Source organism: Lissotriton helveticus, chromosome 6, assembly GCF_964261635.1.
Source record: "Lissotriton helveticus chromosome 6, aLisHel1.1, whole genome shotgun sequence".
NCBI classification, from domain to species: Eukaryota; Metazoa; Chordata; class Amphibia; order Caudata; family Salamandridae; genus Lissotriton; species Lissotriton helveticus.
The window spans coordinates 1,854,625,841-1,854,641,922 of record NC_136067.1 but is presented as its reverse complement, the minus strand read 5'-3'; the positions used below and the strand labels follow the sequence as shown (position 1 = coordinate 1,854,641,922).

Genomic DNA, 16,082 nt, shown 5'->3' with positions numbered 1-16,082 from the left:
ATATAAAGGGGCGTAAGCACTGTGATGTCCATGATTATATTCATTCCTGCTAGAACCGAATTAGCGTCATTGTACGGCGACCAACCCCCTCATACATGGCCAAGCAGCCTAGAAGTGTGAGGCGAATCAGTTACAAATACATTCATCATTGGTTCTAAAACAAAATGGTAATGCTGCTCCAACAGAATTAATCTCATACTTTCTAAAGAGGGGGACAAGCCACCTTTAACGTGCTAAAACGTGTTTAATGCAAAACGGCAGAAAGTGCAATATAGTATCCTTCCCCCCAAAATGACAGTCACAATATTCTTTACTTATGGGAAGCCTTGAACATTTAAATAGGTATTTTTCTTGCTGACAAGGTACACAATCTAAATTTGATATCAAGAGTGCTTTTGTTCAGGGTAAATATAGACCATATACAGCATGTCCGCGGGACCGTAACGATTGCTAAAATAGTGCCCCAAAAACTCCCAGGTCTCATCCGGGATAGTTTACTCCCCTGCCTGGACTTAAAGTAGCACTCCTTGACAAGTTTTACCGTGTCCCACCTTACACTAGAATTAAAAGAGTTTGGGGACATTGAAAAATAACCATGACATGTAATGGTTTGAAATTATTTAAACAGGCACATTATGATTAGAGATATACGGACTATGTTTCGATTTCAGCAAACACATACACTGACTGGGAACATCAATACATAAACTGCATTACCTAGAGAAAAAGGAATCTGGTATCCACATTAATGTTTGTCTTGAGGTACTGAACCTGCAGGTAGAAACAAAGAAACAACTGTAAGTACAGTGCTTTGTAACAATCATTTTTATTTTTTATTTTTTTTAATTTTTTGTAAACCAGGAAAAGCATAATACAATTTAGCAAAATTACAGAAAATAACACAATAAAGCTGGATCGTAGAGGAGGTAAGGCAAATTAATACAGACTAAGCAATTACTAAGACATTTAAATTCAGATTCAAAGTGAGAGCTCAGAGTTAAATTAATCAAAACAGAACTTAAAAACATTAATATAATCAAAAAAACATAATTTAAAGGTTCATAAATTTCAATCAACCAATGCCCGTGGCGATAAGTCCCGCTTTCCAGTTAGAAATTGGACGCCAGAGATCTTCTCCGCGCGCCCTAGTTTTTACTCCTCTTGTTTCAAATATTGCAACTTCATATCTACAAACCGCTAGAAAGCGTGCTAGCCACATCTGAAAACTTGGTGGATCTACTTCCTTCCAACGGGCAGATAGGATTAGTCTGAATACTGCTGTACCTATAAATATTAGATTTTCTTCAGGTTTAGTTAAATTTAAAGAATAATCGTGCCCTAGTAAAAAAAGTGTTTCTGATTCTGGTATTTTACGACCGAATATTTCTCCCCAGAAGGATAATAACATATTTTTGATCAACGTTAGTTCAGAACAATTATAAAACATATGAGTGAGGGTTGCTGGTCCTTGCGTGCATCTAGGGCATAAATCATTCTCACGTTTACCCCATGAAAATAATTTAGCAGGAGTAAAATAAAGATCAAATATGGTTTTATATAATTGCGCTTTAAGATTGCTAGCCATAAGTAACTTCTGGCCCAATTCTAGTACTCTATCGATATCTACATTAGGATTGTTTAGTTTTATAGCCCATTTTTTTCGGTTTTATCAAGATCATCTTTTTGTTTGTTCAAAAGAATATTATACAAAGTTCCAATCCTAGTGTTTCTTTTAGATATTACATCCATAATTTCAATATTATGTAGAGAAATTAGGGATTCTTTAGCTTTCAGCGTAGCGAATACCTGGGCAAATTTTAAAAAATCACCATTCGGTAAATTAAATTTGGCTTTCAGATCAAAAAAGGTGGTATTAAAGCCTTTTACTAGAAACTCACCAATTGATTTAATTCCCAACTTATCCCATTTCTTCGCAACTAAAGCCAGATCTTGACCTTGAATGATATTGGAATGCCAAAGTGGCGTATATCGGTTAATCTTTCCAATTTGGATATATTTGGCCACTTTGTTCCAAATTCTCCGTGCACTCGCCATTATTTCACCCTTAAAATCCTTATAATTTCTTGCCTCGGTCTTGCGGAGAAGTAAGCCCTTTGCCTCCTGTCCTATAAGAAGCTCATATATAGAGGGTATTTCTTCGAAGCTTTCTGAGTTCCCTAAGTTATAGTCAGTAATCATAGGGGTTAGCTGTTTTAATAAGGTTGCCCAATGGTCTAGAATTATATTGGGAACAGTGAGACCACCTCTGTCCAACGGGTTTGATAGAAGTGCAAGTGATCTCCGAGTCTTCCCATTTTGCCAAATGAATTTAGATATCAGTGAGTTAATCAATACTAATACTTCTTGATCAATGGCAAGTGGGATGGCTCGGAATAAGTAAAGGCATCTACGTAACGTATTCATTTTTACATAGTTGGCTCTTCCTATGATAGAGAGATGGAGGCTATTGACCCTTTCAAAATCATTCTTAATTTTAGCCACTAGAGGATCAAAATTGGCTCTGGGTAATTGTTTAATATTTGTGCACAGAACAACACCCAAATACGTGGCTTTTTTAGCTCTTCGCTGATCTAAACAAATAGTATTGTCAGTACACAGAACAATCGTTTTTCCTTTATTGAGAGAATAGCCCGAACAGTGCCCAGATTCAGAAGTTAATTTCTCTATTTCACAAATAGCCTCAATCGGATTAGGTGTAATGACCGCGATATCATCGGCATAAGCCAAGACTTTAGTTTCAAAATGGTAGCTAACAACTGGTTTGATAATATTACTTTCTAGTAACTTCAAAACAAGGGGGTTGATATACAACGCAAAGAGCAGGGGCGAGCAGGGACACCCTTGCCTAGTGCCTCTAGCGATATTAATATGTTGTGATAATAACCCTGCTGCTAAGATTTTGGCTTTAGGGCGGAAATACATCGATTTAATGGACTGGATAAATTTAGGGCCGAAATTGTTACGTTTCATAACTTCCCAAAGAAATTTCCATGAAACACGGTCAAACGCTTTTTCAGCATCAAGCAGGATCATCGACAATTGTCCCCCCGTGGCAACTTTGGCATCAAATAAGGCAATTGCCCTGCGAGTGTGTTCCGTGGTTCCTTTACCAGGTATAAAACCATGTTGCCACGGGGAGACAAGATGCTCAACGATCCTGCTAAGTCTGAGGGCCAAAACCTTTGAATATAATTTGGAGTCCGAATTAATCAGGGATATAGGCCGATACGAGGTTAGCTGTTCGGGTGACTTTCCCTTTTTTGGAAAAACTATTATAGTGGCCTCATCCCAGGAAGTTGGAGGAATACCATTATATTGAACCCCAAGAAACAAGTCATGTAGAATAGGACACAATTGATGAGCAAGAATTTTAAACAAATCAATCAGCAATTTATCAGGACCTGCTGCTTTACCTGATGATAATAATGATAATGCAGCGCTAACCTCTAGAAGTGTGATTTCTTTATCGAGTTCTTCTTTAGTAGCATCATCTAATAACTTCGTACCTTCAGGGTTAATAAGAAAATTGTCCAAATAATCAGTTATATCTTTTTCCATAGCTGGGGTTTCATCCGAATAGAGATTTTGATGGTACCTTTGAAATTGATAATTAATATCTTTAGCGTGGGAAAAGGTCTGACCATTATCTACTATTGAGGAGATATTATTCCTAACATTTTTATGGCGTGTAGAGAGTGCCAATTGTCTGCCCACTTTCTCCCCACTTTCGTAGATATGTTTCCTGTGTGCTTGATATGTTTGGGCAGCTTTCTGACTAAGTTTAGTATTAAGTTCTGATTTCAACAGCGTTACTTGCATCATCAGTTGGGTAGCTTCTTGTTTTTGTATAATCTTGGCCGTGTGTTCTTCTTCGGCTTTAGCTAGGGCCGCAATTTTCAATTCATATTCTCTTTTGATAATTTTCCCATTTTTATTTTGAAAACTGATAGTCTCCCCCCTAAGTGCAGCTTTATAGGTATCCCACACAATATTCCTTGGCGCACTAAAACGATTCATATTAAAAAATTCTTCAGTCCAAGTTTTAATATGATTAATATACTCATTGTTAGATAGCAGCTTCCTATCAAATGACCAGGAATTCTTTTGAATAGGGTTAGTGTCATAAGTAGTTAACAAAACTAAAGAATTATGATCCGAGATTATTTTCGGCAATTTGTTGTTATGTGAGTATGGTACTAAATCCGAAGATGTAAAGATATAATTTACAATCAAAGGCATAGTCATTCGTACAATAAGGCGAATTCTCATACTGTAATTCTGTAAGTACAGTGCTTTGTAATAATCAAAGGCAGAGTCATTCGTACAATAAGGCGAATTCTCATACTGTAATTCTGTAAGTACAGTGCTTTGTAATAATCAAAGCGATAAAATAATCAAAGGCAGTCATTCGTACATTGCTAATGCTCATACTGTAAATATGTAAGTTCATCGAAAGCAGTCACTCGTACAATAATGCTAATGCTCTTACTGTAATACTGTGAGTACAGTGCTTTGTGATAATCAAAGGCAGAGTAACTCGTACAATAATGCTAATGCTCTTACTGTAATACTGTAAGTACAGTGCTTTGTAATAATCAAAGGCAGAGTCACTCGTACAATAATGCTAATGCTCTTACTGTAATTCTGTAAGTACAGTGCTTTGTGATAATCAAAGGCAGAGTAACTCGTACAATAATGCTAATGCTCTTACTGTAATACTGTGAGTACAGTGCTTTGTGATAATCAAAGGCAGAGAGATTCGTGCAATAATGCTAATGCTCATACTGTAATACTGTAAGTACAGTGCTTTGTAAAAATCAAAGGCAGAGTCACTCGTACAATAATGCTAATGCTTTTACTGCAATACAGTAAGGACAGTGCTTTGTATTAACCAAAGGCAGAGTAACTCGTACAATAATGCTTATGCTCTTACTGTAATACTGTAAGTACAGTGCTTTGTGATAATCAAAGGCAGAGTAACTCGTACAATAATGCTAATGCTCTTACTGTAATACTGTAAGTACAGTGCTTTGTGATAATCAAAGGCAGAGTAACTCGTACAATAATGCTAATGCTCTTACTGTAATACTGTGAGTACAGTGCTTTGTATTAACCAAAGGCAGAGTAACTCGTACAATAATGCTTATGCTCTTACTGTAATACTGTAAGTACAGTGCTTCGTGATAATCAAAGGCAGAGTAACTCGTACAATAATGCTAATGCTCTTACTGTAATACTGTAGGTACAGTGCTTTGTGATAATCAAAGGCAGAGTAACTCGTACAATAATGCTAATGCTCTTACTGGAATACTTTGAGTACAGTGCTTTGTATTAACCAAAGGCAGAGTAACTCGTACAATAATGCTAATGCTCTTACTGTAATACTGTAAATACAGTGCTTTGTGATAACCAAAGGCAATCATTCGTACAATAATGTTACTGCTCATACTGTAAGTACAGTGCTTTGTGAAAACAAATGGCAGAGTCACTCATACAATAATGCTAATGCTTTTACTGTACTACAGTAAGGACAGTGCTTTGTATTAATCAAAGACAGAGTCATTAGTACAATAATGCTAATGCTCGTACTATAATACTGTAAGTACAGTGCTTTGTGATAACCAAAGGCAATCATTCGTACAATAATGCTAATGCTCTTACTGTAATACAGTAAGTACAGTGCTTTGTGATAATCAAAGGCAGAGCCATTCATACAATAATGCTAATGCTCATATTGTAATACTATAACTACGGTGCTTAGTAATAATCAAAGGCAGAGCCATTCATACAATAATGCTAATGCTAATACTCTAATACTTACATTCTCCAGAAAGGACTCCTAGATATGGGTGGCATGACATTATTTGATAGGTGAAAGAATTTCCTATGTAAGTGGCTCTGGTTTATGCAGTAATTAATGTGGAAAGTGCCAGCAACAAGGTGGTAGAATCCAGATCTCCATTAGCAGGCCCCATGGTCCTGCATGGGCGCTGCATGTGTTACCTGCAAGGGGGGGGGGGCATACTGGTCAACACCTCAGTAGCCACAGCACAAATGTGCCTTCAAAAAGCAGCAGATGCCAGGCATCGAGAAATGCAGGGCACACTCTACTACAGCTTAAATAAACAGCTGTTAGCGCAGGGCGATGGCATTACCCCCGGCTATTTTGCACCCTTTTCAGAGTTACCCTATTGTAAATAAGGCGAGGATCAGGTGTTCCAGACCAGTATTGATACATGGTATATCAGCATACCACATTGTACACTGTATACCGCAGCGGTGGCGTAATTTGCATAGAACTCAAAATTGTACAGAGGCACTCACAATAAGGTTGTAGATAGGGTCAGCTTTTAGTGATGTCTGTACACAGATGTGGCTTATGGAGGATACACCAGAATCTCATTTTCTAGTAATTTAAGTAAGAACCACTATTGGAGTTTAGATGAGATTATTACCTATTTGGATGTTTTCCAAGCAGGGATCTCTCCACTACTGCCAATCAACTTCCTATCTGATCCTTACTTAAGCCATCAGAGGGAGCACTATTGATCGCATGAGGTACCCTGGTGTGGGTGAACTTAGCTCAGCCCACTCATCACTGTACCTTAATAATGTGCAAGATAATAGTATTCATATTCCACAGCCATTAATGATGTACAGAAGTGAAGGCTGTAGAGGTGTCGTACATTAATTTCATAAATTGTAGACACAAATATTTATGAGAAAAAAATAGAAATGAGAAGGTAATAAGACAGAGTGGCGAAGTGTGCTAAATAATGATAATGGATTCAACCCAGATCTGTGACTAGGGTGTGATGGTCTGAAAGGTTTCAGCGCTCCGTCCATCATCTCCTTGTGTTTACTTTGGTCGCCCTAAGTTGGCAGTGTATGCCCAGACTTGGGTCCCTTGCTCACTTTGCTACTAGATTCAAGCAAGCCTGGCTGATGAAGGGTGTTACCCAGAAACCGGCCCCAGGATGCTTGTTTCCTGTTCAGGGAAGATCTGGCATGGCAGTTCGGGCTTGATTGGTCCCATGAGGCACAGGATCAAGAATGATTTGCATATAGCTGGGTCCAAACTGAGGTGGCAAAGTGAGCTAAAGAATGATGATGGATTCAACCCAGATCTGTGACTGGGGGTGAGTGTCTGAAAAGTTTCAGCGCTCCGTCCATCATCTACTTGAGTTTGTATAATAAGACAGAGTATGCCAATCCCTAGTTACAATGTCCTGAGCAGATACTGAATTTGGGATTCTGGACATGAGAATCTAGTAATGTACCTGGATATTTTTATTAGTGTTCAGTGGTTAAAATATAGCAAGCTTTGCTCACCAGGTCATTTTATCGGCAGGTGGCTTACCTTATACAGACTCTGCTTATTTGCCATCATGCGTACATGCTTAATTAAGCAAGATGGAGATATTACAGTATTAGATATTCTGACCCTACACTGCATGACCACAGACTGGGGAAGGGAGAATGATCTCTGCATAGTATCATTCCTCCCTTTGGTTAACAAAATCCCAGGAGTAGTGGGTGAAACCATAAATACCCTTTGGCCTTCCACCCGATGTCACCAGTTACATCAAATACCCATTAAACCCAGTGATATCACAGAAAATTGCACAGCTTCACCTTTAACCCGGGTCGATTTAGAAGAGGTGTCATTCAAGAATTGAATAAGGAAATTCTGTTGTAAGTGTACAAGTAACACATTAACCTCCAAATTGCACTTTAGACTATACAGACAAGCACAACTTCAAATAACTACCAAAATACCGCTGCATTTCTTCTCACATGTAGGGATCTGTATTGCTATATACATTATCAAAGTAAATATGCACTTCCAGGAAAATGTGATGAACACTCTGTCATATAGTGCGCTTCCATGCTCAGTATTTGGCACATTGGCCAAATGTTTAGTGCAAAATAATTAATCGCTGTTAAGCACAACGCCCCTGCTATATTAAAGGAAGCTACTTTAAAATATTTGTGAGCGTTGGTATCCCACAAGTTGTCGCATGGTACTGCAAATAGAGGCCTTGCGACAGGAGAGAACGTGCAGTGATCAATGATTTCAGGTGCACGCCTATCATCAGGGACGTGAAGGTGAAGGGGTAGGTCATTACACAAATACTGAGGCAACAAAAGAAAGAAAGAACTGGTAGATGGCTCTGTGTGTGTACAGTGACACCGGAAGTGCTCAACCATGTTGTGTGATGACGGTTTTGTCACAAAAGAGGGGTGGGATTTGACACTGAAATCGCAATAGCTGAGGAGTGCAGTCACACGCTGAGCGACAGGTAGGAACCATGGGCTGCTTTCATGTCATCAGAACACAGAGTACCACAATAATGAACTAAACAAATATTGTGACCAGAATATCATGTACCAAAATATTGTGAAGATAAATATATACCGGTAAAAACATATTTACTAATCTTAACTCTACATATGTACCCTGACACTATGTATGTCGTCAAAGAAGACACATGTGGAGATGAGTGTAATAAACCAATACTTACCTATATATACTTACATTTGTCATATTTTGGTAATTAATACTCAGGTCACACAATTTTTTTATTTCGATATTTAAAAATCCAATATTCTGATTTTGATATTTAAAAATCAATATTCTGGTTGAAAACTACACACATTAATTACCAGTGACCCTCTATCTCTACAGTAATTTGGCACCCTGACTCTGAAATTACTGTTATTGTGGAGCCTGGTAATTCATGGGGAGGCAGGGGAAGCAAGATTAAGAGGAATTTCAAGTTTTCAGGATTAATATAGAGGAATCAGACTTTCCATGCACATTCATGGTTCCCCTTCGTATTTCACCCAGACACTTCGCCTGCTTGCAGCAGGTTCAATCTGTGGGTGAGCTACCATGAAGAGGCAGTGTTCAGCATAAACCTATAATCCTGATGGGGTCAGTAACTCCTGATGAATATAACATAAAATAACGTGTATTTGTAAAACGCAGGTACACCCAAGGGTATATTACCGCTGAATGACAGATGTTTATTATTACCCAACTCAATGAAACTCATTTTATCGACCTCAGAAGGATGAAAGGCTGAGTGGACCCACCAGGATTTGAACCTGTGACCATGAGATCAAACACAAGCCCCTACATTGGACGTATTAGTCCCCTAAGCCACCAGACCCAGTATATTTGGAAAATGACTTATCCTAAATGTCACAAGTGTAACACAAGATAGGTACAACCTACACATATTACAGGATGAGCAGAAATATCAACTACTCCTGAGTTTTTCTTGTGCAGTTTCTTATAGGTTCTACTAAAAGGACTTTGCACAGGCAAAACTGTCCAGTGTTGGAACTATGTGGCAACAATTGGTTACAAAAGCTATTTTCACATGTAATGCCCCATTATGCAGGCAAAAGTTAGAATCTGTCCCGATTACAAGCACAGACAGTATTTGTACCGAGGTGGTTTGCCGTCCATTATGACTGCACTGCTCAGAATGCGATGGATAGACTTCTTGGAAGAAATGACTGGCAGGCCTGAGCAAATGATTTACATTTCATACATAGTCCAGGAAACAACAGCTGCTCAAAAAAGCCAATGTCACTTAAGATGTGTGGGAACACATATGCAAATGAGGTCCCATAATTCCTCCTAATACTTCATTAAACTTCCACCAGTCAATAAATATAGCCACAGGGGAAACATAAAAAGAAACCCTTTACAACACAAGGAAGTCACAGGTTAACCACAATCATAAATATGGCTTGTGGTTTTGAGACTACAGTACCATTATGGTGAAACATTTCCTCTGTCGGGGTATATACAGATAGTAAACAGATAAGAGTCAGACAGTGTTTCTATCACTCAGTTGATATATTTTGAAACAATTAACTGCAACAGTAGCCTCGTTTTCTCAGTTTTTAAAGTAGGTTATGTGAGGGCCAATGTGGGGCGCTTAAATGAATATGACGATATGCTATTTGTTTCGAATTAAAATACCTAACCTAGCTTATTGACAACCACAACAGTCAATGCTTCATCCTGAAATTACAATAGCAAGACACACACTATAGAAATCCTTCATGCGTTATGCATTAGATTTGCAGCTTTGATGCATTCATTGCTGGAAACAAAGTGGTTCTTTAGTTGAGGGTCAGTCCATTATAAAACCAGACTTTCAATGGACTATAGTTTGTTTTCTTTAGCTCAGTCTGCAACAAAGTGTACCAAAAGTTGCTTGGGTAACAAATAACGTCCTTGCCTGATTTGGAATACAGCAGTGAAACATGACTCAAGTGTAGATAGGACTGCCTCGTGGCAACTGGGCCCACCATCTTGAAATATGGGCTTCTGGGTAATTTTATAGTAAAATAAAGAGGAAGTGCTTCAAAAGGAAGTGCGAGACAACAAGTAAATTATTAGGATTGTGTGGTACAATTCTTCCAGTCAATGGCTAGTGCATAGTATACATCTGGCACCTGCACCACCATTGCTTCAGAACATTCCTAGACCTGTGATGACTCTATCTGAAGAAGAATCCTGACTCCTTACTCCTGGCTTCTGCAGGAAAACTTAGACAATGTCTGAAGGACTCCTGAAGTCTGCTGGCATCCAGGGACTGGAACTGTTCTCCCAGGGTGGAGTGGTTGGCCTCCTATTTACTTTTTTTCAGGGAAACAAAAAGCAAAAAGATCCTCCAGGAGACCTCACTGGAGAGAGACCTGGTGCCCAGAAGCCTGCCCTGAGAAGCTAGAGGCTGAATGGCTGACCGGAAGATGCTTTCCCGGCAGCTGGAGACTAAGCCTGAAGGTAAAATCTTTAACCGGGACAACCGGCTTGGCGTGTCCAAACTTCGCTTCATAGCGGTTGACCTTCAATTTGTGCCTAGGCTCTTGTTCACTGCTAAAAGGTGTTTTTTCCATAGTCCTTGCCTGTTCCCTTAAAAAAATTTAAAAACAAAATGTTAAAAATCCATATCCCGTTAGCATTTAGATGATCATAGTGTCTGTCTATTTGCTCATTAAAATTTGCTCTATTTTTCAAATATTGATTTGGGGTTTTTTTGTGTTGTGTTCTTTATTTTGAAATTGTACTACTGCATGTACTGATCATGTACTTCTCTTGAGATTGCCTGCTGTGTGAGCCAAAGATACCAGGGGTTGAGCAACAATTCTCTCTGAATAGTGTTTTGACCTAAGTTGAGTGGGTTTATTGTGTTGGTAGGGGTACCCCCTCTCCCAAACTAATAAGACAATTTCTGACAAACATCATGTCTAAGAACAGTTCTAAGAACAGTGCGCTTCCAGAGAAAGACTGAAAGGATTAAGGAGAAAAACCTAGGAATAAATCATTGTGGGTGTCCTCTCTGCCTTAATGGTGTTAATAATTGTATTCATGTGGTTTTTGTCTGCCAAGTTTTATGAGCACTCCAGAAAATTATTTTAGGATTTCTATTTTTAATATTCAATATTGAATCTTCAAAGGCTGCCTTAACTTTAATGCAGTCTCCTTTAAATTAATTAGCATAAATACTTAATTTGCATTTGTTTATGAATTATTAAATAATGTTTTGTAGGTCTCAGCAGAGGAACAAAACGGTGAAATGAAATTTTGAGTAGCAATAAATGAGAATTGACTGGGGAGAAAAGAAATTAAGTTTGCATGCTTAGAAAAACTTGCTAATAATCGGAAAAGGTAACGGTTTTATGTTAGGCAGTTAGATTATCTCTAAACAGTTTTAAATGAAAAGGTTATCTTCGTCTAGCAATGGCTCCTGCACTGTATCTGGGAGTTAGCATCCCACTGGATTTCTTCCTGGAAGCTGTGTGCATTTATATCGAAGTGTTTATTTTCCATGCAAACTAAGATGACCAAGTTTGCAAGCCATCAACGCTGCGTCATTGTCTGTTCACTCACCACTTCTGAAATTAGAATGTCTGCTCTCCTCCTCCACAACTTCCAATCACTGTTTGCTTTACTGTGTACAGGATATAACAGCTCCCGCCTCTCTTCAGTTCCTGATTTTCATCGCGTTCACTCTTACACAAAAGAATGGAAAAATAACCCATTGCCATACTCATGCCTAGCCCTCCCAGTTACAATTTTCTTTCCTTCCACACCTTGAGAATTACTCCCTTATATCTCATCTATTAATTCCCTTTACAATCTTCTCCCTGAAACATTTTCTTCTCCTAAGAACTAGAGACAAGTGTGCTGTGCTGAGCCCTATGCAGCGACTGATCAGTCCATGTACGAATGTGGGAGTACACTGCCAAAAGAAAGTTTTTACATTAGACAGCTTTCTATTTTTATTTAAATTTTTAACTATCCAATTGTTATGATCAGCTTTATTAAAATAAATCTAGGTTTGATGTTCTATTTCCATGGTACTGTGTCTCCTTAGACCACTGACTGGAATGGAATTGGGACACCACAGTGAAATGTTAACAAGATGTGAATTTATTTGATAAGTGTAAACATCTAAAATGTCCTTGTGGAGCTTAGACTTTGACTCATTGTTACAATCCCAATTAAAGTAGCCATGCATTTTGCACTGCCGCACAAGTAGATTTCTCCACTACCAATTTCCACTTTTGACTGAAAATATCCATAGGACCTCATTCTGGTAAACAATTAACTTAAAATTTGGAATGGTGGAGGAAGAGTTTTGAAAACCAGTACAGGTATCCAAATAAGTAGGTCTTTGAGAAGCTCAGAACTCAAGTTGAGAGCAAATCTCAAGAGCTCACTGCTCAGAAACCCATTGAAAAACGCCCTGGTCAAACAAGCATTAGTCATCTAAGAGTGGCGGGTTTATTTCCAGGAGATGCCTTTTGAACCTGCCCAAAAACAAGCCGTAGTCCAGGCCTGAGCATACATTTCTTTGACTATGCACATTTATGTGGAACTTGCTTAATATTGTAAGTTTTGGTTAGAATATATTTGCAGTTCTACACATTCAGTGTCTCAATGTGAGTCTCTGTATTTTTTGTAATTTAACTGTGGAAGTTGGCTCTTAGTTCAGAAAAATAAAAGCATTTTTAGCAGAATTAGAAACAACTGACTGTGGTGTACCAGGAATGCACTGGTACTGCCAAATGAGTTCCGAACAACATTAGCAAAGAAAAGCTCCAGTATGTCCAGAAAGAACGACATACAGAAAACAAGATTCCTTTCTGCTTACATAAACGGAACCACTTATACTCAAAATGTGTTTGAAGCTTTACTATCACGATCTGTAATCTTAAACATACACTGGAGTTTATTCTGACTTTTAGGCTCCAAGACATTGTTCCCTGTACCTTGTGTAAGCCTCCAGTACATTTCTGTGGAGACACGACATATGATTCCCAATGCCCGTGTAGAAACAGAAGACCACTACCAACAAAGCGGCTGTGCAACCCCGTCATATTTCCCTTGGCTCTAGGTATGCCCTGGATTGTTTCTTTACATTTTGGCAAGGTTTGTTGAGTTTGTACCCCAAGTTACCCATTTGGTGAACTGTGAGAGGAGAGACCCTCAGTGAAATACACACACCCTTTGCGCCAATAGCAGGTACAAATTGCTAACCCTGCAGGAGGGCGCTGGTTCATAGGTTTTGGGGTGGGGCATTTACCGTTCAAGAATATTTTGTTTATTAATAATGGTAAGGTTTTCTACATTGGTTGGAAGCCATCACTGACGTCACCCTTTGAAAATATTAGCGTTTAAACATACGATAATGATTCAAAAATATTACTTGCATGCCTAATTAAGGTTGACCTGTACATGTTTTCAAAATGTGCCATAATGAAAGAATGGAGTCTGCAACATGGAGGATGAGTGCTGAAACAAAGGATGACCAATTCCACCACTACTTCCCAGGCCCGTCCCTTCTCTACAGTAGTTTGAAGGAAATCCACCACACAGCTTCCAGCCAGAGAAACTAATGAAGAGTTAACCTAGAGTCCTGAACTAGGAGCAAACGCGTTCCCTAAGGAGGGAAAACCAACTTGGTCTGATTGGCTACTCTCTTACTTCTTTTAAGAAGCATCTATAATGACTGGACATTGGCTTGCTGACAAGTGTCCACCTTTGTGTAAACTGAAGCTGTCCTATTGATCATGTATTGAAATTTGATCTATGTGGACCCCTTGTTGCTGGTTTGTGTCCAGCCGTAGAGCTGGAGTACTGCTAATTTAATAACTGGCTGGAACTAACCCACAATCCAGGATAAACTTTGCTTGCCTGCACTACCCTTGTTCTGTGTGGAAGCCTCAAGTCAGCAAAAGGAGTCCTACAACTACGGAAACCTTTAATAAGACCTAAGCCCACTCTATTCCTCAAAAGAGACAAAAGTGGGCAGTTTTGAATTCAAAGTCTATGCACAACAACGTTTGTGAACATCCACAGAGCTCCTCTATGTCACACCATCAATATAGACAGCCTACTCTCAAGCTCTACCCAGAACCTGTAGCAGAGGTAATAGTACCTAGGCTTGGCAACCCCCCCCCACCCCTTCTCTTTGTACCACTTTTTACTATCTGTGCCAGGTTGGCTAGCCAGCTAGAAATTTAGAGACATTTATGACCCACCTTGAGCCGAACATGCTCTTAGGGTGTTGCCCAGTGTGCCTATTGGCACTTCCAAGGTCAGTATACTTCCACCACACCCCACGTATGACTGCAAACTTGAAGGCAATGTCCCTTTGCCTTGCAATTACCCGTGGCACGGATTTTGCATTTGTTGTTGTTACCTTACTGTAATATTCAAGAACGCTTAGGTTTGCCTGTACATTTGTATGTGGAATTGATATAGCACAATCTGAGCCAGAAGGCAGCAGAATGCTTTACAGGGTCAATGGCAAAGTCAGTTTGTTATAGGAGGGGCAGCTTGTTTCTGAAAGCAAAAGTGTACTGTAACTGCATCATGATGTAGTGTCCTTTAAAGAGGTATGTCTTCAGCTCTTTCCTAAATATGATTTGGTTGGGAAGGTCAAATGGATATGGTGACATCGTTCCAGATCCTGGGTGCACAGATGGAGAAAGTGTGCTGCTTTTTTAAAATGTTTGCACGTGTTTGCATCCAGTCTGGGAGTATCCGGGCTTTAGGTGCGCTGAGAGCCATTGGAAAAGGTGAGCTTGTCAGACAGATAGGAGGATGTACCAGTGGTGAAGGCTTTGTAGATAAGAAAGCTAGTTTTGAAGTTGGTGCAGGCATGCAAAGGGAACCAATGGAGTCCCATCAAGGTAAGCGTTGGGTGGTTGTATTTCTTCTAACCCATGATGAACAGGGGCGGTGGGTGACATTTCAAAGTGGTGGGGCGCAAAATGATTTGCATACAGCACCGTAGCGAGCGAGCGCAGCGAGCGAGCCCGAACCCCACAAGGGGGGTTTGGGGGGATTACCCCCCCATGAAAATTTTGGAAAAAAAGAAGAAAAATCGTGCATTTTCAAGCAAATTTGAGAAAGCAGGAAGGTTAATAAAGCAATTGTGAAAGTGCAGTTATTACATTAATAGATGGCATAACACAGGTAGCTGCTTATGCAGTATAACCACAGAGCTTCATTCATTCCGTCCTATTACGCTCAGGTGCTGAAAAAAAGACTATAAGACTTTCATGAAAATCTCAGCTCTAAGAGTAGAAGAAGTTGCACAGCAGTTGAGAAACAGCCTTCACAAAGCATTGGGAAAATGAGAGGCAATTACTTGAAAGCAAACTGAAAGCAATGCATCAAGTAGTAACTTAAAGCAATGCATCCAGCAAAACAGTGCATGCAGTCAACCATACAAAAGTAAACTAAAGCAAGTGTGAACCTGTGAACCTTCACTTTGAAAGCAGGGTGCTATTCAACAGGCCAGTCACATACATTTAAACTGAAGAAGAGTACACCTCAGCATGCAGGCACCAACATAAAAGCACCATGCAAGTCAAACAGTTTAATGAAAGAAAAATGAAAGCAATACATCCAGCAAACTAGACAGTGACTCAAAAAGTAAACTGAAGCAAGTGCACACTGAAAGGAATGCGCAGTCATAAGTTAGACATTCACATAAAAGCAACTTACCAAGACACCCAAT

At 39.3% G+C, this 16,082-nt stretch overlaps 1 protein-coding gene across 1 annotated transcript in view; it reads right to left on the bottom strand.

Annotated features, from left to right (window-relative positions):
- KCTD3 (potassium channel tetramerization domain containing 3) overlaps nt 1–16,082 on the bottom strand; it is a 339,598-nt gene that overhangs the window by 229,242 nt on the left and 94,274 nt on the right. Inside the window, exon 2 of the mRNA XM_078649783.1 lies at nt 718–771. Within this exon, the coding sequence (XP_078505909.1) occupies nt 718–771 (54 nt within the window). The remainder of the gene's footprint in view (nt 1–717; nt 772–16,082) is intronic.